General features: G+C 46.9%; 2 protein-coding genes across 3 annotated transcripts in view; one reads left to right on the top strand and one right to left on the bottom strand.

Moving 5' to 3' along the window:
• The window catches only part of CCDC81 (coiled-coil domain containing 81), a 31858-nt gene extending 18165 nt beyond the window's left edge, over positions 1-13693 (top strand). Inside the window, exons 11-15 of the mRNA XM_075266213.1 lie at positions 1986-2155; positions 7652-7730; positions 8180-8406; positions 10609-10734; positions 13401-13693. Coding sequence (XP_075122314.1) covers positions 1986-2155; positions 7652-7730; positions 8180-8406; positions 10609-10734; positions 13401-13539 — 741 coding nt within the window. The 3' untranslated portion in view covers positions 13540-13693. The remainder of the gene's footprint in view (positions 1-1985; positions 2156-7651; positions 7731-8179; positions 8407-10608; positions 10735-13400) is intronic.
• Positions 13694-15420: 1727 nt separating this feature from the next.
• Positions 15421-22242, bottom strand: part of ME3 (malic enzyme 3) — a 127855-nt gene continuing 121033 nt past the window's right edge. For both annotated transcript variants that reach the window (XM_075266215.1, XM_075266214.1), the window contains exons 11-15: positions 21801-21906; positions 21098-21240; positions 20576-20749; positions 20329-20427; positions 15421-18469 (exon numbers count right to left, since the gene is read on the bottom strand). In XM_075266215.1, the coding sequence (XP_075122316.1) occupies positions 18308-18469; positions 20329-20427; positions 20576-20749; positions 21098-21240; positions 21801-21906 (684 nt within the window). In that variant the 3' untranslated portion in view covers positions 15421-18307. The remainder of the gene's footprint in view (positions 18470-20328; positions 20428-20575; positions 20750-21097; positions 21241-21800; positions 21907-22242) is intronic.

Raw genomic sequence — 22242 nt, 5'->3', positions numbered from 1 at the left:
TAATCTAATTTTGTCAAGACGGATTGTACAATGTCAGACAAACCTCCAGTTGTTAACTTATTCATAAGTTTCCGTGAGGAATAACAGAGGAACAGTACAAGAAAGAGTTTACAGAAGAGACAATATTCTTATACTAGCTTTTACCCGCGACTTCGTCTGCGGTGATTTGAGAATTGGGCGGACACAGACGTGTGAAACTGTAAAAGTGCTTTAAAAAGTTTGGTGGGCTAGCAAATGTGATGTGATGTGTTGTATTGTGTATGTAGTGATACAGACGATGTGATGTGTTGTATTGTGTATGGAGTGATACAGACAATGTGATGTGTTATATAGTGGAAATCTATATGTAAATGTGAGTGAGTAGAGTGAGGGCTACTCCTGAGGTGACAGTAAGGAGTGTGCAGGCAGGTTGAGGCAGGAAATGCCAGGCAGTGTGTGTGAGTCTATAGCTGGGGCTAGGAGTCCTGCTTTTGTGAGTCTCCTGCTAGGAAGCCATGTTGTTTAGTGGCACCAAAAGTAGCCTATGACTCAATCCTAAGGGAAAACTATGTTTGTGGAAAATTGCACGCAAATCCGTCCAGGCGTTTTAGCGTGATTGAGGAACAAACATCCAAACTCACAAACATCCAAACACACAAACTTTCACACTTATAATATTAGTAGGATTATGGGGAGAAAAACTATTTGGCAGATCGGAATATGTCAAGTAGCAAAGAAGCGCTTCGGGAAAACAAACATGGCAGTAACTCATGGCAACGGTTTTGGAAATCGCAGCATTTCCGCTGCGCGTATTTTCCGCAATGTGTGGATGAGATTCTAGCGAATCCTATCCGCTCTTACACCACGTGGGGGCCCAGCCCAAAGGGGTTTCCCTGGTCATCTGTATGAAGAGGTTCTAGCATTAGGGTGAGTGCTGCAGCCTCTTCAGTACTTACCAAGCACAGCGCCGTACATTGTGTAGTGGCTGTACTTGGTATTGCAGCTTATTCCAATTCACATAAGTGGGAGGGAGCAGGCCATGTGGCCAATGATCGTGATGTCACATAGCCAGGGAGGAGGTCTGGGGTGTCGGACCCCCACTTATTTTCAGTTTATGGCTTTATGGTTACACATCTTATTGCTTTGCGCCTATGCAGACCTATGTGTCGCCATTAGACATGAGGGAACAGTGAAATGTTTGAAGTTGGATATTCGATTCGAGCAGCTGCTCAATACTCAACTCTTCGAACGAATATCAAACCCCATTATAGTCTATGGGGAAAAATTACTCGTTTAGGGGGAAACCAATATTCGACTCAGAAGAGTCACCAAGTCCACTATGACACCCCAGGAAATGATGACAACACCCTGGAATGCAACTGGGACAGCAGGGGAAGCATGCCTGGGGGCATCTAACAAGCCCAAATCACTGTATTACGTCACTAATAATGCGGGAGCTGACTTTTTCCCATAGGAATGCATTGACCAGCGTTGATTGGCTGAATGTCATACAGTGTACAGCATTCAGCCAATCAACGCTGGTTCTGCCGGAGGAGGCGGAGTCTAAGATCAGTCCACACCGGTCTCCATTGTGGTCCGATCTCAGATGTAGCAGCGTTGACCGCACAGCTCTGCTACATCTCCGGAATAGCAGAGTTGAGTGGGAGCTGACTTTTCCCCATAGGAAAGCATTGGCCAGTGTTGATTGGCCGAATGCTGTACAATGTACAGCATTCGGCCAATCAACACTGGCCAATGCTTTCCTATGGGGAAAAGTCAGCTCGCGCATATCGCAAGCTGACAGGGATCCCGACCAGATAGAGCCCCAAAGAGCTGGGTGAGTGACATTTCCCCCTAAATAAAGGTAATCCCTAGCTAACCTTGCCTGTACTACACAGGGCTTGTAGTCTGTTTCTATGGAGGCACATAGGTCTACGGTGGAGCCATAGGCACAATGGTTAATAAAGAAGACATTCCCTTTAAAATAATAATTTCCCTTCTTGCAGAGGTCCTACATTTTCCAGAGAAGGCCGCTGACCCCTCCAGCCGTACTGAAGCAAGGGCAGTACTACCAGTCGCTGACTAAGCAGATGGCGGATAGAAGAGGCAAAGAAGTGAAGGAGAAGCAGGACCGGGAGTTACTGGCCAGGCTGGAGCACGTGCAGCTTGCAGAGGAGTAATGGCTGCCTTGTATTTGCTACATGACTACATCTAGGAGATGTATAGGCCCATATTTACTATGAAGGATACGACTAGCTGCGTCTTTGCTGCATTTAATTTGGGCTACAACTTTTCGACATGCTCAATGTGGGTGTGTGGCTTGTCAGAAAAGGGGGTGTGGCTTAAATGTTTGCACCAAAAATTGTTACAAAATTCTGGCACAAAGTAAGCCGATTAAAGGGTGGTATAAACATTGACTAGACAGTCTGAAGATTCACCAGACTTATCATCCAGTATTAGTCACTGTGATAAATCTGGTGTAGTATCAGACTGCCTGTGTAACTATTAGTAACTCTGGGCCACAATGTAGCAGAGCTGCTTCTTCTATATTATACTGTACTATGCAGTCCTGCGTACAAGCGCAGATAACACAATAACCGAGTCAGCTCTGCTACATCTGTCTACAACAGATACTCTATAGACGTGTGACCACGAAATCTTAATTCTACCCTTCAAAGCAGATTACCCCCTGCACACAGTATTATCCCCCATAGTGGCCCCTGCACACAGTATTATCCCCCATAGTGGCCCCTGCACACAGTATTATGCCCCATAGTGACCCCTGCACACAGTATTATGTCCCATAGTGGCCCATGCACACAGTATTATGTCCCATAGTTGCCCCTGCACACAGTATTATACCCCATAGTGGCCCCTACACACAGTATTATGTCCCATAGTGGCCCCTGCACACAGTATTATCCCCCATAGTGGTCCCTGCACACAGTATTATCCCCCATAGTGGTCCCTGCACACAGTATTATGTCCCATAGTGGCCCCTGCACATAGTATTATGCCCCATAGTGACCCCTGCACACAGTATTATACCCCATAGTGGCCCCTCCACACAGTATTATGCCCCATAGTGACCCCTGCACACAGTATTATGCCCCATAGTGACCCCTGCACACAGTATTATGCCCCATAGTGGCCCATGCATACAGTATTATGTCCCATAGTGCCCTCTGTACACAGTATTATGTCCCATAGTGGCCCATGCACACAGTATTATGTCCCATAGTGGCCCCTGCACACAGTATTATGTCCCATAGTGGCCCCTGCACACAGTATTATACCCCATAGTGGCTCCTGCACACAGTATTATGTCCCATAGTGGCCCCTGCACACAGTATTATGTCCCATAGTGGCCCCTGCACACAGTATTATCCCCCATAGTGGTCCCTGCACACAGTATTATACCCCATAGTGGCCCCTGCACACAGTATTATGTCCCATAGTGGCCCCTGCATACAGTATTATGCCCCATAGTGGCCCCTGCACACAGTATTATACCCCATAGTGGCCCCTGCACACAGCATTATACCCCATAGTGGCCCCTGCACACAGTATTATGCCCCATAGTGGCCCCTGCACACAGTATTATGCCCCATAGTGGCCCCTGCACACAGTATTATACCCCATAGTGGCCCCTGCACACAGTATTATGCCCCATAGTGGCCTCTGCACACAGTATTATGTCCCATAGTGGCCCCTGCACACAGTATTATCCCCCATAGTGGCCCCTGCACACAGTATTATACCCCATAGTGGCCCCTGCACACACAGTATTATGTCCCATAGTGGCCCCTGCACACAGTATTATGTCCCATAGTGGCCCCTGCACACAGTATTATGCCCCATAGTGGCCCCTGCACACAGTATTATACCCCATAGTGGCCCCTGCACACAGTATTATGCCCCATAGTGGCCCCTGCACACAGTATTATACCCCATAGTGGCCCCTGCACACAGCATTATACCCCATAGTGGCCCCTGCACACAGTATTATACCCCATAGTGGCCCCTGCACACAGTATTATGCCCCATAGTGGCCCCTGCACACAGTATTATACCCCATAGTGGCCCCTGCACACAGCATTATACCCCATAGTGGCTCCTGCACACAGTATTATGTCCCATAGTGGCCCCTGCACACAGTATTATGCCCCATAGTAGCCTCTGCAGACAGTATTATGTCCCAATAGTGGCCCCTGCACACAGTGTTATGTCCCATAGTGGCCCCTGCACACAGTATTATCCCCCATAGTGGCCCCTGCACACAGTATTATGCCCCATAGTGACCCCTGCACACAGTATTATCCCCCATAGTGGCCCCTGCACACAGTATTATGCCCCATAGTGACCCCTGCACACAGTATTATGTCCCATAGTGGCCCATGCACACAGTATTATGCCCCATAGTGGCCCCTGCACACAGTATTATCCCCCATAGTGGCCCCTGCACACAGTATTATGCCCCATAGTGACCCCTGCACACAGTATTATCCCCCATAGTGGCCCCTGCACACAGTATTATGCCCCATAGTGACCCCTGCACACAGTATTATGCCCCATAGTGGCCCCTGCACACAGTATTATCCCCCATAGTGGCCCCTGCACACACAGTATTATGTCCCATAGTGGCCCCTGCACACAGTATTATGCCCCATAGTGGCCCCTGCACACAGTATTATGTCCCATAGTGGCCCCTGCACACAGTATTATGCCCCATAGTGGCCCCTGCACACAGTATTATACCCCATAGTGGCCCCTGCACACAGTATTATGCCCCATAGTGGCCCCTGCACACAGTATTATACCCCATAGTGGCCCCTGCACACAGTATTATACCCCATAGTGGCCCCTGCACACAGTATTATACCCCATAGTGGCCCCTGCACACAGCATTATACCCCATAGTGGCTCCTGCACACAGTATTATGTCCCATAGTGGCCCCTGCACACAGTATTATGCCCCATAGTAGCCTCTGCAGACAGTATTATGTCCCAATAGTGGCCCCTGCACACAGTGTTATGTCCCATAGTGGCCCCTGCACACAGTATTATCCCCCATAGTGGCCCCTGCACACAGTATTATGCCCCATAGTGACCCCTGCACACAGTATTATCCCCCATAGTGGCCCCTGCACACAGTATTATGCCCCATAGTGACCCCTGCACACAGTATTATGTCCCATAGTGGCCCATGCACACAGTATTATGTCCCATAGTTGCCCCTGCACACAGTATTATACCCCATAGTGGCCCCTACACACAGTATTATGTCCCATAGTGGCCCCTGCAAACAGTATTATCCCCCATAGTGGTCCCTGCACACAGTATTATCCCCCATAGTGGTCCCTGCACACAGTATTATGTCCCATAGTGGCCCCTGCACATAGTATTATGCCCCATAGTGACCCCTGCACACAGTATTATACCCCATAGTGGCCCCTCCACACAGTATTATGCCCCATAGTGACCCCTGCACACAGTATTATGCCCCATAGTGACCCCTGCACACAGTATTATGCCCCATAGTGGCCCATGCACACAGTATTATGTCCCATAGTGCCCTCTGTACACAGTATTATGTCCCATAGTGGCCCATGCACACAGTATTATGTCCCATAGTGGCCCCTGCACACAGTATTATGTCCCATAGTGGCCCCTGCACACAGTATTATACCCCATAGTGGCTCCTGCACACAGTATTATGTCCCATAGTGACCCATGCACACAGTATTATACCCCATAGTGGCCCCTGCACACAGCATTATACCCCATAGTGGCCCCTGCACACAGTATTATGCCCCATAGTGGCCCCTGCACACAGTATTATGCCCCATAGTGGCCCCTGCACACAGTATTATACCCCATAGTGGCCCCTGCACACAGTATTATGCCCCATAGTGGCCCCTGCACACAGTATTATGCCCCATAGTGGCCCCTGCACACAGTATTATACCCCATAGTGGCCCCTGCACACAGTATTATGTCCCATAGTGGCCCCTGCACACAGTATTATGCCCCATAGTGGCCCCTGCACACAGTATTATGCCCCATAGTGGCCCCTGCACACAGTATTATGTCCCATAGTGGCCCCTGCACACAGTATTATGCCCCATAGTGGCCCCTGCACACAGTATTATACCCCATAGTGGCCCCTGCACACAGTATTATGCCCCATAGTGGCCCCTGCACACAGTATTATGCCCCATAGTGGCCCCTGCACACAGTATTATACCCCATAGTGGCCCCTGCACACAGTATTATACCCCATAGTGGCCCCTGCACACAGCATTATACCCCATAGTGGCTCCTGCACACAGTATTATCCCCCATAGTAGCCCCTGCACACAGTATTATGCCCCATAGTAGCCTCTGCAGACAGTATTATGTCCCAATAGTGGCCCCTGCACACAGTGTTATGTCCCATAGTGGCCCCTGCACACAGTATTATCCCCCATAGTGGCCCCTGCACACAGTATTATCCCCCATAGTGGCCCCTGCACACAGTATTATGCCCCACTGCTGACACCCATGAACAGTTATTATACTCTGGGATCTTTTCAGACCCCAGAGTATAATAATCTGAGACTGAGGGAGGGGGGAAACCAACATAAAAAAACATTGTTACTTACCACTCCCTGGCTCTGCTGCACTCCTTGGTGGTGTCGGCCATCTTCAATAACATCCGGAATATCACACAAGTAGCAGCAGTATAACACAGTTTTTTATGTTCTCTTACCTCTCCGGGCCTCCAATCATTATACTCGGGGGTCTGAAAAGACCCCCGAGTATAATAATAGTGTTTGTGGTGCCTGTTGCATCACTTACTGATCCCGGCCCCTGCAGGATCAGTAAGTAAATAGGGCCTGTTACCTGGCAGAGTAATTCCAGCTGGTAACCGCCTAGTAAACAAAAAAACCCCAAAAAAACGCAGCGGTAGTGGTTGTTGTCGGGCCCCCTAATGTCCCGGGCCCTGTGGCAGCCGTTACCCCCCTGACACTCATTCAGTGCTCTGTAAAGGCACCAAACTAAAGCAGAGTTCCAGATTGATGGAGGTAAAAGCGAGGATGAGAATGGAGTATACAGCCTGATATAACTCAAGATCTGTGCAAGATAAGAAAAGCAAAATGATGCAGATTTAGTTAGTATTATATGTAAAGTTATTCTGATAACTTGATTTCCATGAATGAACCTACACGATAAAGACAGGACAGCAGACAAGTTTGAGACTCTCTTAATTGCTTTATTCAAATCCACCACTAGATGGCAGTATGAGCCCTCCTATACTGGCGCTCGGCACTATACACTATAGAGTCTATGGGATTTAATATTGGCAATCTTTAAAGGGGTTTTGGAATTTTATGCAAATGAAGTTAAATCATTGCATAACAAAAGGTTCTGAAACTGAAATCTCTCCTAAATCTGCCTGGCTGGCACAGGTGCGGGGCTCGTCACAGTGTAACCAGGGCTAGTGTTATAGAAAATAAAGCAACCAAATAAGTACGTTCCCCTCCGCCTGCCCATATAATACCACCATAGAGTGCCTAAATAATACAGCGTATGACAACTGATACCTGGCCTGTAACTGTTTCCATCCACTGACAGCAGGCAGAGATCCCGACCTCCAACCAGTCACTCATCTGTGTGTTTTACCTCCTAGGTTGGCCGCGCAGAGGGCGAAATATTTAAGGGAGAAAACGGAACAGATTCAGTCCTACAAGATCGCCCTGGACACCCAGGTACCCCTCTAAAATGAGTATGGTAAGGATTACACCCCTTCACTGCTACATGGCGACTTTGGCTACATCTCCCATTAGCAAAGATCGCCATGTGACCGTCAATTAAAGATCAGCAGGGGTCTAAGACCCGGGCTCCCGGCTGTTCAGCTGTTACAGGAGGCTGCAGCATTGGGGTAAGCACTGTGAGCACTGCAAACTCTTCGCTACTTACTAAGCATAGCGCCATACATTGTGTAGTGGCCATGCCTGGTACTGCAGCTGGGCCTGATCACTTCCAATTCAACCCCAATCACATGTATGGCTCTGAGTTGCGGTACCAGACATAGTAGCCTAGGAACGTGAGGACCCCTTTAAGAGACTTTCTAAAATCAATATTTTTGCACCGCACCCATGATGCTGCTTGTTGCTGCTAAATACACATCAGGTGTCTCCATTCACTATTGTTGTAGGTGAAGATGAAGCCTAGTTTTGCTTTGCCACCTGCATCGGAGGACCCAGAACCTGTTTTTGGCCGGAATGATATGACCAATGAGAAGCTGGTGGAGAGGAAGAGGCGGGCCCAGGAGGTGTCCAAACATCAGCTACAAGTTGCCTCAGAACAGAAACGTCTGGCCATACTGAACGACCTGGTGCAGCAGAGGAAGGAAGCGGACATGTTGCAGCGCTCTAAAGAACTGTATGTTATATGGGTGGTGCACTGTCTGTGCCTATGTCATTTAGAGAGTGGGACAGGAAGGCAGTACTATCTGTTCATTCATCATATACTATCTGTTCATCATATATAGAGAGACAGGAAGGCAGTACTATCTGTTCATCATATATAGAGAGAAAGAGACAGGAAGGCAGTACTATCTGTTCATCATATATAGACACCGCAAGATAGTACTATCTGTGCCTACATCATCTACAGAGAGAGACAAGTCAGAGCCATCTATTCAGTTATCATTTATAGAGAGACGGCGAGGCGGCAGTACTATCTGTGTATACACCTATTGTATGGAAAGACGGAGAGGCAGTGCTATCTGTATGTACGTATATACACCAATTATACGGAGAGACAAGGAGGTAGTACTACTATCTATATACACCAATATACAGGAAGAGATGAGGAGGCAGTACGATCTGAATACACCAATTACAGGGAGGCAGTACTATGTGTGTATACACCAATTACAGGGAGAGACGAGGAGGCAGTACTATATGTGTATACATCAATCACAGGAAGAGACGAGGAGGCAGTACTATGTGTGTATACACCAATCACAGGGAGAGACGAGAAGGTAGTACTATCTGTGTATACACCAATTACAGGGTGAGATGAGAAGGTAGTACTATCTGTGTATACACCAATTACAGGGTGAGATGAGAAGGTAGTACTATCTGTGTATACACCAATTACAGGAAGAGACGAGGAGGCAGCACTATCTGTGTATACACCAATTACAGGGTGAGATGAGAAGGTAGTACTATCTGTGTATACACCAATTACAGGAAGAGACGAGGAGGCAGCACTATCTGTGTATACACCAATTACAGGGTGAGATGAGAAGGTAGTACTATCTGTGTATACACCAATTACAGGAAGAGACGAGGAGGCAGTACTATCTGTGTGTACACCAATTACAGGGTGAGATGAGAAGGTAGTACTATCTGTGTATACACCAATTACAGGGTGAGATGAGAAGGTAGTACTATCTGTGTATACACCAATTACAGGGTGAGACGAGGAGGCAGTACTATGTGTGTATACACCAATTACAGGGTGAGATGAGAAGGTAGTACTATCTGTGTATACACCAATTACAGGGTGAGATGAGAAGGTAGTACTATCTGTGTATACACCAATTACAGGAAGAGACGAGGAGGCAGTACTATCTGTGTGTACACCAATTACAGGGTGAGATGAGAAGGTAGTACTATCTGTGTATACACCAATTACAGGGTGAGATGAGAAGGTAGTACTATCTGTGTATACACCAATTACAGGGTGAGACGAGGAGGCAGTACTATGTGTGTATACACCAATTACAGGGTGAGATGAGAAGGTAGTACTATCTGTGTATACACCAATTACAGGGAGAGAGGAGGAGGCAGTACTATCTGTGTATACACCAATTACAGGGTGAGATGAGAAGGTAGTACTATCTGTGTATACACCAATTACAGGGAGAGAGGAGGAGGCAGTACTATCTGAGTATATACCAATTACAGGGAGAGAGGAGGAGGCAGTACTATCTGTGTATACACCAATTACAGGGAGAGAGGAGGAGGCAGTACTATCTGTGTATACACCAATTACAGGGAGAGAGGAGGAGGCAGTACTATCTGTGTATACACCAATTACAGGGAGAGAGGAGGAGGCAGTACTATCTGTGTATACACCAATTACAGGGAGAGAGGAGGAGGCAGTACTATCTGAGTATATACCAATTACAGGGAGAGAGGAGGAGGCAGTACTATCTGTGTATACACCAATTACAGGGTGAGATGAGAAGGTAGTACTATCTGTGTATACACCAATTACAGGGAGAGAGGAGGAGGCAGTACTATCTGAGTATATACCAATTACAGGGAGAGAGGAGGAGGCAGTACTATCTGAGTATATACCAATTACAGGGAGAGAGGAGGAGGCAGTACTATCTGAGTATATACCAATTACAGGGAGAGAGGAGGAGGCAGTACTATCTGAGTATATACCAATTACAGGGAGAGAGGAGGAGGCAGTACTATCTGAGTCTCCTGCACATAATTTAACAATACAGAGAAGATAATTCTAATCACGTATTTGGGGCAGATACAATATAATACAGAATAATCTATTTAGTTATTAGGGATAGATATCCCCTGACCATTGACGTTTGTCACTTATCTGCTGCAGATTGTTGTCAGATCGAGCGTTGCAATTTGAGAAGATTCACAGATTACAGAAGTCTCTACAGGAGGACTGGTCAAAGAGCTCAGAAAATAAGAGAAAGAAGGAGCTCAAAGAGGAACTCTACCTGCAGTAAGTCTGCTCAGCGGCTCTCCATTACCACAGGCTGGGCCGCCTGCATCACACGGGGGTGGGGCTTTTAGACATCCATGTCCATACTGTCCAATCACAACTGCCCCATGTGAATATAGCTTTAAAGAGAAACAGCACCTGGCTCCAGTCTCAGCACCTCCTTCCTCCTCTTCCATGTTCACAGGTAGTGAGTTACCTATACTATGGGGCTGGTTAGATCATTGTCGTAGTAAAGTGAGGCCCATAGCACAGGTCAATACAGGTCATATCAATACCATCGATCATGGTAGAAGAGGCAGAGCGACTCAAGCCGGGTGCTTTCTCCAATCACATGACTTGGTGTTGGAACCCGTCCGGAACCCTACAGTGCAGTATCTAAAAACCCCGGAGGAAGCAAGTGTTCATAGACTCCTTGGAGAACCTCTTTAAAGTGGTTGCCTGGGGACTTAAACCTACTTTACTGTATCAAGCAGATTCTTCATCATGGTTATCAGTCTGGTTCTGACCACTAATAAGGAGCAATGCTCTACAAAGAGCTCATTTAAATAACAAAACAGACAATATCTTACCAGTTGAGGCAATGATTCACTTGGGGAAAGCACAGTTTGATTCAGGTGACACCAACCTATCTATCTGCAGGGCTGGGGTGATATGCTGGATCTGGTGACAGTAACCTATCTATCTGCAGGGCTGGGGTGATATGCTGGTTCTGGTGACAGTAACCTATCTATCTGCAGGGCTGGGGTGATATGCTGGTTCTGGTGACAGTAACCTATCTATCTGCAGGGCTGGGGTGATATGCTGGTTCTGGTGACACTAACCTATCTATCTGCAGGGCTGGGGTGACATGCTGGTTCTGGTGACACTAACCTATCTATCTGCAGGGCTGGGATGATATGCTGGGGTCTGGTGACACTAACCTATCTATCTGCAGGGCTGGGGTGATATGCTGGTTCTGGTGACACTAACCTATCTATCTGCAGGGCTGGGATGATATGCTGGGGTCTGGTGACACTAACCTATCTATCTGCAGGGCTGGGGTGATATGCTGGTTCTGGTGACACTAACCTATCTATCTGCAGGGCTGGGGTGATATGCTGGTTCTGGTGACAGTAACCTATCTATCTGCAGGGCTGGGGTGATATGCTGGTTCTGGTGACACTAACCTATCTATCTGCAGGGCTGGGGTGATATGCTGGGTCTGGTGACAGTAACCTATCTATCTGCAGGGCAGGGGTGATATGCTGGGTCTGGTGACAGTAACCTATCTATCTGCAGGACTGGGGTGATATGCTGGGTCTGGTGATACTAACCTATCTATCTGCAGGGCTGGGGTGATATGCTGGTTCTGGTGACAGTAACCTATCTATCTGCAGGGCTGGGGTGATATGCTGGATCTGGTGACAGTAACCTATCTATCTGCAGGGCTGGGGTGATATGCTGGTTCTGGTGATACTAACCTATCTATCTGCAGGGCTGGGGTGATATGCTGGGTCTGGTGATACTAACCTATCTATCTGCAGGACTGGGATGATATGCTGGGTCTGGTGATACTAACCTATCTATCTGCAGGGCTGGGGTGATATGCTGGTTCTGGTGACACTAACCTATCTATCTGCAGGGCTGGGGTGATATGCTCGTTCTGGTGACAGTAACCTATCTATCTGCAGGGCTGGGGTGATATGCTGGGTCTGGTGATACTAACCTATCTATCTGCAGGGCTGGGGTGATATGCTCGTTCTGGTGACAGTAACCTATCTATCTGCAGGACTGGGGTGATATGCTGGGTCTGGTGACACTAACCTATCTATCTGCAGGGCTGGGGTGATATGCTGGTTCTGGTGACACTAACCTATCTATCTGCAGGGCTGGGGTGATATGCTGGTTCTGGTGACAGTAACCTATCTATCTGCAGGGCTGGGGTGATATGCTGGGTCTGGTGACAGTAACCTATCTATCTGCAGGACTGGGGTGATATGCTGGGTCTGGTGATACTAACCTATCTATCTGCAGGGCTGGGGTGATATGCTGGGTCTGGTGATACTAACCTATCTATCTGCAGGGCTGGGGTGATATGCTGGGTCTGGTGACACTAACCTATCTATCTGCAGGGCTGGGGTGATATGCTGGGTCTGGTGATACTAACCTATCTATCTGCAGGGCTGGGGTGATATGCTGGTTCTGGTGACAGTAACCTATCTATCTGCAGGGCTGGAGTGATATGCTGGGTCTGGTGACACTAACCTATCTATCTGCAGGACTGGGGTGATATGCTGGTTCTGGTGACAGTAACCTATCTATCTGCAGGACTGGGGTGATATGCTGGGTCTGGTGATACTAACCTATCTATCTGCAGGGCTGGGGTGATATGCTGGTTCTGGTGACAGTAACCTATCTATCTGCAGGGCTGGGGTGATATGCTGGGTCTGGTGACACTAACCTATCTATCTGCAGGGCTGGGGTGATATGCTGGTTCTGGTGACAGTAACCTATCTATCTGCAGAGCTGGGGTGATATGCTGGGTCTGGTGACACACTCCTTTCTATTCATATTAGTGTCACATCATACGTCACACCCCCTAGGCCACATACGTTACAGATTTTGCGTGGGGCCCGGGAGCTTCCGCTTTCGTCTCTCATTGCTGTAACGTTCTTCGTTCCTTCCAGGGCCGGCAGCGAGCTCCTTCTAGATCAGTTTGAGAAATACCGCCGCTGCTTTCAGTGTAAGAGACGAACATCCAACTGCGGAGAGACCAACGTGTGGTGCGAGTCCAGATACATCCCGGGATCTCGGCTCATGGTTTGATGTCATCCTTGTGTCTGGCCGGTTGTGCGGTAATAGTTGTGTCTTACCACGATGAACCTACCTCTGTGTGTGCTGCGGGTAAATACAGTAATTGGCATTGCTGCGGCTCCGATGCCATGGCGGTTCTGAAGGCAAATGAGTCCTTTCAGAGGAAAAAAAGTGTGAAATCTAATTAGTTGCCCAACACGGGCCTCGTGTCCTGTATAATTGACAATAAAAGAGCGGTAAAGACGCGCGGCCATTGTGTCTGTATTATACGTGTCGCTCATTAACAAAGGACTACCCTGTTCTGATTCTACACATGATAACAAGAGGTCATAGGTCACAAGTGGCTGAATTCTCTTAAAGTGGATCTGGCGCGAGAGAGTTTTAGTTTTGGATGCCCAATTTTGGGTGCATTACACAGCCGTGGTTTTGTGATAACAATTAGAGCTGATCCCATATTGCGAATGTCTTATGTCCCCCTTCCTGCCCCTGGTATTGGTAAGTTGGGCTGCCATACCGCACACAACCTGTGCACAGATATGGGACCGTTTCTTAAAGGGATTCAATTATTAAAATGGAATTTTTTTTCTCCCTAACACATAGAAATAGCCTTAAGAAAGGCTATTCTTCTCCTACCTTTAGATGTCTTCTCCGCGCCACGAGTGTACTGTGTAAGCAGCCACAAGAAAATGGCCACAGACATACGCAGTCGGCAAGGATATACCAGAGCCGACTGTGCATGCGTGTCATTTAAAGCCAGAGGGAGCCATCAGAAGAAGACGTCGCGGAGAGGGCGTGCCAGAAGAAGACAGAGGTGGCGCTCGAGATTTCTCTCGCAGCACTGGAGACGCCCCCAGTGCTGTTTCGGGCAGTTACCAGCAAGAAAGCTCATTATCTACTATCTGTGGAGATAGACTGCGCATGCCTGGGCCACAAGAAAATGGGTGCTTGCACCAGCTTACTGTGTAAGCGGCCATTTTCTTGTGGCCTGGGCATGCAAGGTTGGCTCTGCCCGAGGCCCAGCAGATTGAAACCCAGGACAGAAGAAGACACAGGGAGAGGGCATTTCAGAAGAAGATGGAGGCGTTGCTGGAGAGTTCTCTCGCAGCATTGGGGACGCCCCCAGTGCTGCGAGATAACTCATTTGCATATCGGCAAAAACCGGGATTTCTACTGAACGGCGGCGCAGAGAAGACCTCTAAAGGTAGGAGAAAAATAGACTTTCTTAAGGCTATTCCTACGTGTTAGGGAGAAAAAAAAAGGGTATCCAATGATAGGATCCCTTTAAAGGGCACTAAGTTGAAAGCAGACAACCAGTGTCAGATTGAGATTCCTTGGGCTCACCCTCCAACAACCCCTAGGACATGAACCACGGTCCCCTCAAATTTGGTCTTCCGCTGGACCAGGGGTAGGGAACGTACGGCTCTCCAGCTGTTGCAAAACTACAATTCCCAGCATGCAAACTTGCTCTGCTGTTCTTGGAACTCCCATGGAAGTGAATGGAGCATGCTGGGAGTTGTAGTTTCACAGCAGCTGGAGAGCCAAAGGTTCCCTACCCCTGCGCTGGACCATTACCATGTCAGAGTCTAGGCCCTCTGGAAGATTCTCTGGTACCTTGGTGGGCCACTCTGACACTGCGGACAACCACATGTTGATCCCCTTGCTCTACCTTTGACTACAAAGCCCCCATCTCTGTGCGTGTCCTATAGGGCCCAGGTACGCGTCCCATAAACCCATACGTATAATTCTATCCCAGACCCCTGACGCTTTCATCCATTCCTTTTCATTAGTCGGAAAGTATTTCCAGTTTACATAAAGCGAGAGCCAAAGGATAAAACGAGACAGCGGCGGCGGCGGAGACATGGCGGCTGTGAAGACACAATCCAGAGCGTCATCTAAAAGAAGCAGGTTTATTTTAAAAGGACTTACAAGTATAAAAGTTTCCCGGTGGTCCGAGTAGAAGAGAAACATTCGGTCACATAGGAAGTCAGTGCATATACATGAAACCATCACAAGGACTTAAGAATCCGGACATTCACTTAAGGAATCTCAAGGAGTCTTCACAGATTAGAGGCGGGGCCTAAGGCTGGGGCTGCGCGCTACCACTTGGCGAACATCGAGCACAAAGGATTTTACACCGATAGCCTTACCTGTATATAGAGAGACTAGAAAGAACAAGGCCCAAACGACCATTGATGTCTGTGGTGAGGTGGCGACACGTATGGTCAGCTCCCCATTACCAGCGCGGTCCTTGCTGGTGGTCAGAAAGGCCACTATAATGGGGCAACAACTCCGGCACAAGAGATAACATTATACAGGACTTGGCCTCTAATATACAGTACAGAAGGGACAACATGGCGGGTAAAGTTGACCATAGACGTCAGACTAATAACGGCAGATACCAACCAGGACGACGAGGCCGGACACACCACACAGATACCACGGGTTGGGGCTTTACCCCGGAGATAAGGGGTGGCCAGTGATGTCCGGCAGCCACTTATCCTCTCCTCCACTAAAGAAACCACATATGGTTTTGACAGAGCCGCATATACAAATCAATGGAGGATTCGGGGGCGATAACAATCGGCCCATAGCTGCTGATGGACGTCTTAAAGCTGCAACGATGCACAGAGAGCGGTCGTTTTTAGAAGCCGCCATTGTAGAATAATAATCCCCTAAAAATGGTGACTAAAACGCTAGGCGTATAGAGAGGAGAACAGGTAGATGGCGGCCATTTTGTCCATAGCATCCAGATTCCAGTTTTCATCTCTATAGACTGCCCTGGGAAAATGAAAGCTGCTTTCTGATTGGTTTGCTAGGGACAACATGGCTTCTTTCTCTTTAGCTTCTATACACGAGGCCTAGTCTTTCACCTTGTACATTTTCTGTACTAAAGTTACGGTACATTTGATACGTGTGGACAGGATATTGTTGCCAAGGCCCATTTCACTGTGTTCTTGACCATCATGTTGTTAATGTCTGCTCAGCAGCGGCCATTTTGTTGGAGTGCAAGGTGAAGGGAATCAAAGCAATCAGATCTCTCTCTTATAGGGAATACATACATGATATACATATGATTTCGTTTCCAATATTTAGGACGTATGGGCCTCATTTATCAACCTTGTCTAATAGTAAGATAGTCCGTGTCGCTCGCAACAACCAATCGAAGCTCAGCTTTCATTTCTTATATTGTACTGGAGAAATAAAAGCGATGTTCTGATTGGTTGTTGTGGGCAACAAGGAGAGTCTTCGATAAGTGAGGCCCATAGTTTTTCAGAAGGTCGTGTTCACACATCATATAGTCGTACAGCAGGGTTTCCCACAATAAGCATTGACGGTATATCGATCAGAGAGGTCGTCTATGTCGGACCGGTAGGGATCGGCCATGAAAATTTCCAAAATGGCACCACCCCTTTGCAGCACAGTCACCTAGGTTTTAGGCTAGGACTACACAGCGACTATGTCCACTAGACATTATATGGCCAAAGATTACTGTAACCTGAAGATCGCTTCATGGCACAACCTTCATCGTAGCCTGAAGATCGCTTCATGGCACAACCTTCATCGTAGCCTGAAGATCGCTTCATGGCACAACCTTCATCGTAGCCTGAAGATCGCTTCATGGCACAACCTTCATCGTAGCCTGAAGATCGCTTCATGGCACAACCTTCATCGTAGCCTGAAGATCGCTTCATGGCACAACCTTCATCGTAGCTGATGATCGTGAATGCAGTCCTATTGTATTGTATGCTGCGGTCCTATTGTACTTGTAGGCTGCAGTGACCGCAAGGTAATGGTTGGAAAAAAAGTCATCAGGTTTGGATTTTTTGGAACCATTATGTCTGCGATGAAGGCTATACTGTAATCTTTGGCCATGGTCTAATGGGACTGTAGCCCCCTTGGCATGGCCTGGTACCGGATCGACTCTACTTGGATCACTTCTGTAAATTTTCCACTGCGAATGACTACAATTTCCCTGATCCGGGTCCTTGTTTAGCACCTACTTTAGGCCAGGTACAAGGCGAGCCAAAGTGGTACTAGAAGGTCACGAGTCTACGCTGAGAACCAGATACATGAAGCAGTGGAGAACAAACTACATGGTAACTGAGTTGATCCTGTAATATGCTCTGGAAAAGTGGCCCATGTTGTCAGTGCCTGGTTGGCCCCATGGTCCCTTCATACCAGTAGTCTACACTGGTGGTCCCATACTTGCCAACTGTCCCGAACTTGCCAGGACACTCTAACAGTCCTGGCAAATTAGGCATATCCCGATCACAAATGGGGCAAAATCTTGCCCCAAATTGGTCGGACTTGGGCTGTTTGGGGGCAGGACTTACTCGCCCAAGTATGCCATCAATGCACATTGTGGGAAGATGAAGGGTGAACTTCATGTCTCTGGAGCACCTCTGATCGGTTGATGGAAGATATTGGGGTTTTTATCTGCATTGTATGGAAATCCATCAGGGACGACCTAGAAACGCGTCAAATATTTCCTTCTGATGTGTTCAAAACTTATTGACACCTTACAAGATGCTGGTAAGATGGAGACCATTGGTATACAGCATGGTTATGGCCCAGTGGTTGGAATCCCCAGACCATTAAGCCATGGTCCGCCATATTGGATTCTTGTTGGGTAAGGGGTATTACATTCATTGTAATCCATGTGATGGTTCTTTCATGCTTTAGGGATTATGGGAAGCTTAGATATGGATCTTGTTTCGTTGTGTCCTCCCGGCGGAGTGTTTAACAGTGCAACATCACTATGGCCACCGCTTGGTGCAGGCTACACCTCTTGTGTCTGCATGGCGTTCTCTGGCCACTGGTAATTTTCTATGGTGAAAGAGTCATAGTCTGGGCTGTAGACCAGAGACCTCACAAACGCCTCCTTGTCCTTGGGTTCTGGATACCAGGAGGCCAGATTATTCTTGTACGCATAGTCAACGATCTAAGAAGACGGGAAGAAGAAGGATTGGTTAGGTGGAATACGAATCTTATAGACCGCTGGGCACAAACATAGGATGGATACAAAGCGTGAGGATAATCGCTCTAATGTGCGCTGTAATCTACAGGAACGTTGCATTGTGGGATACGCTGTGAGGCTCATGTTCTATTGTAGCCATTAATAGGTGTTTGTAGAGTCTCCTGCTGAGGAGCAACAGCTCAAAGACGCTATATAACATGGAGACGGCTCGGCGACTACAATCGCGCTCACGACTGTAATTTTAGGACAAGTTTTGTGTTTTGGAAATTGTTTATTTGTTCAGTTTGAAGCTTTTAGACATTTTTGTATATTCCCGTAATTGTAAGATTAGGCAAGAGCGTGACATTCCAATTTTAACCACTTCATGCCCGGCCATTTACCGGAAACGTTGTAGTTTATGCGGTTTTGAAGGCCACAACTTTTTTTTTTTTTGATTGGGGTTATTCATATTACACTTGCGTTTTTTGGGGGAGTTTTTAGATTTTTATTTTTGTAGTTTTTTTTTTTTTTTTTTTTTTTATAGCCAAACTAGTTCTTCCTCTAAATCGCTGAGATTTTTATGTAGGTGACATACACTTTGGTGTTTTCAGGATCGAACTACAACCATTTGTAGTGGGTTTTTTTTTTTTTTTTTGGTCTTTTTATTTCATTTTTTTTTTCAAATTCTGCCCCCATGACATTTTTTTGCCGATTTTCCCTGTAATACATTAACCCCAGGTACAGAAGGAATTCAACTTTCTGATCCTGGTCCTCTAGGACCCAATAGTTGGACCTTGGACTTGGGTGATGAAATGATCAAGGGACTAGGACAGGAGAGGGAGCTGCACCGTGGCGGTTTCCATAGATCTATACACCGCACTCACTGATCGATGTGTGTTCTCTTTAGGATGTCCTGATTCTTTGCCGCTCCTGGATTGTTCAACTGCTAACTCTGCAAGGGAATACAGGTACATCCTTGCAGAGTTAGAGGGATTGTCCAGGCAAAAATAGGTAACCCTTTTAACGTTGGGGGCAGTAAAAACAATTTTAAAAAAATGCATACTCACCTGTCCCTGATGCTCCGGTGTCCTCCTGGTTCTTTTTCCGGCGTTGTGCTTAAGCCGCTGATTGGCCTCGGCAGTCATGTGACCGCTAAAGCAAATCAGCGGCTTCGGGAAGAGGACCCGTGATGTCACAGGTAGTGATATTCAGGCCTTTCGCTGATTGGCCTCAGCACAACTTCGGAAGACGCCACCGGAGCAGAAGAACCGGGAAGCGCGGGAGGACACCGGCGCATCAGGATAGGTGAGTATGCTTCTTTTTTTTTTACTGTCCCAGCATGTTTAAACGTTAAAAGGTTTGTCCATTGTTGTCAATTTTTGCCTGGACAACCCCTTTAACTACCAACATCCCAAATATATAAAGTCAATGGGTGTTATCATAAAATTACTTCTAAAATGTGTTTATTATATAGATATTAGATTAGATTATTAGTTTTATTGTTCGACCATCTACACAAAAATCTTGAAATCTTGTAGTTTCCACCTTGGGTACCAGAGAAGACACCACAGGCTGATACCTGATGTTTCTGCAGCTTGTCTGCTTTGCTACATAGACTGGGACAGGCGGAGCAGAGTCATCTCATTATAAGTAGAAGGTCAGGGAGTCAATGACAGGGGGAAATTGCTCACTAGTGTAATAAGAGTTCAATCCTGGAATATCCCTTTAAATTCTATACAGAAGGTTTAGAAGCAGATTTTATTGATTCTGTCTAATATCTACTTGAAAGGAAAGGAAGACAACCAAAAACAACAGAAGAACACGGACGGACTGGAGACACTTACCTTGACAGCAATTTTGAAGGACACTTCCCTTATGGTACTTAGTGGAGGATACAATCGGCCCTCTGCTAAATTTTCTGCAGTCACATCTTCTGCAATAGCCTAAGAGGAGACATAGTGATGGATGTAGATGATGGAGAAGTTGGTAGGACATATGTCAATATTATACTCTTTCCAAGTAGCTGTATCATAAAAATTAGGCTCAATTAGACAACAATAATGAGCAGTCAAGCTTCACATCAACACGCACCTCTGCCGTGGTCAGGAAGATGTCCTCAGAGATGTGTCGGACACCACACGCGATGACCCCCAGAGCCACGCCAGGAAAGACATAGGCATTATTTCCTTGACCTGGGTAGAAGGTCTGACCATTTGGAAGAGTCACCTTAGAGAATGGACTTCCGCTGGCAAAAATACCACGACCCTGGTGCAAGACAAATTTTGTGAACATGAAGATCCAGATGACAAACATTACTATTCACTATTGTGGTTATCTACAGATAGGGATGAGTCCATCCAAAAAACGAGTCTATCATAGGGCTTAACCTTTGGTCAGTGTTGGACTGGTCCACTATATTATCAGAGATTTGTCCCGTTGGGCTCAGGTTTGAACACAATAATGGTCCAGCAGAGGACACCCAAATTGGAAGGGTACAATGGTCTATTTACTAGGGGTTGTTGGAGGGTGGGCTTCCAAAACCATTTGGTGGGCCAAGGAACTTCAGTCTGATACTGCCCTTGTCGGTCAAAGCCCATTTGGGTCTTCCCATACCTCTGTCAGCTGGTAGCATTGCTCGGCCGTACACTCTGCCTTGCTGGTTGGATTACTTAGTGCAAATATAATTGGTCGTTCGTTATAAGCCGCCATGTTTTTCAGTATCTTTTCCGTAAACGCTCCTCCAATAGCAGCAACGCCTATCAAAAGCAACAAAAATTTTTTACTATAATTTATTAATGCTTTCAACAGAATGACTACCACCAGCATCCTCCTATAGACCCCAGGGTCTGACATGATAATGGGCCCCAAAAGTCTAGCAGAACTCTGGAATATGGAACCAATCACAATGGCTACTTCTTATGGGATGATCACAGAAACCTAAGAGATCTTACATATGCTCTGTCCTATGGGTTCAATGATGACAGCAAACAGTACAACAAACTTAAAAGTGGACTTTATAGGTGGGGTGGTCTCAGGATCATCCATTGTGGTGGACCCAAGGAGCCCCAGTCCACAGTATACATACAGTATATATCTGGCATATGATGGTACCTGTGATAAGGATGTGGACAAGAAGTGTTGTAATGCAGACAATGGAGAAGAAAAGCTGCAAACATCGGGTCATATAGGGTGCATGTTGTGGAGTGAATCGACTCCAAAGTGGGGACCCACCAACCTGCGACCCATGTGTCCATCTCTATTTGATGTATACCCCTGTTTTCGGGAAAGCACGACTACATGGTCATTTTCTACCCACCTATAATGGCTGTTGGCTTTATTATCTCCACAACTTCTTCTAAGGTCTTCACTGGAGGGTGATCCTGTGCAAACATCTCTTTTTCGTGATTCAAATTTCCGCGTCCCTTTAGCAAAATGAAAAAAAAAATGTCAATGGTTATGACAACTGGGAAGACTATGACCTTGGCGTAGATGGAGAGGACATGGGAATAGTAGAAGCTATGGTCTACAGGTATTCATTATCAAAGAAAATTCTGGCAGCCCAACATCTTCCTCCAACATCCCCCAAATATTAAAGAGATTTCCCAAGAATCTTAGCCTCAGTCAGGTGGCTAAATGGCCAGTCTTCCCCGTGTGATATGGGTGGGGGAAGAGCTAATGGCACTTATAGATGATATATGGATGTCACTGCATACGTAACCCAACTTAAGGCAATAAGAAACACAACCAATCCCACAAAA

This window comes from Leptodactylus fuscus, chromosome 2, assembly GCF_031893055.1.
Source record: "Leptodactylus fuscus isolate aLepFus1 chromosome 2, aLepFus1.hap2, whole genome shotgun sequence".
NCBI classification, from domain to species: domain Eukaryota; kingdom Metazoa; phylum Chordata; class Amphibia; order Anura; family Leptodactylidae; genus Leptodactylus; species Leptodactylus fuscus.
This window is presented reverse-complemented; position numbering and strand designations above follow the sequence as displayed.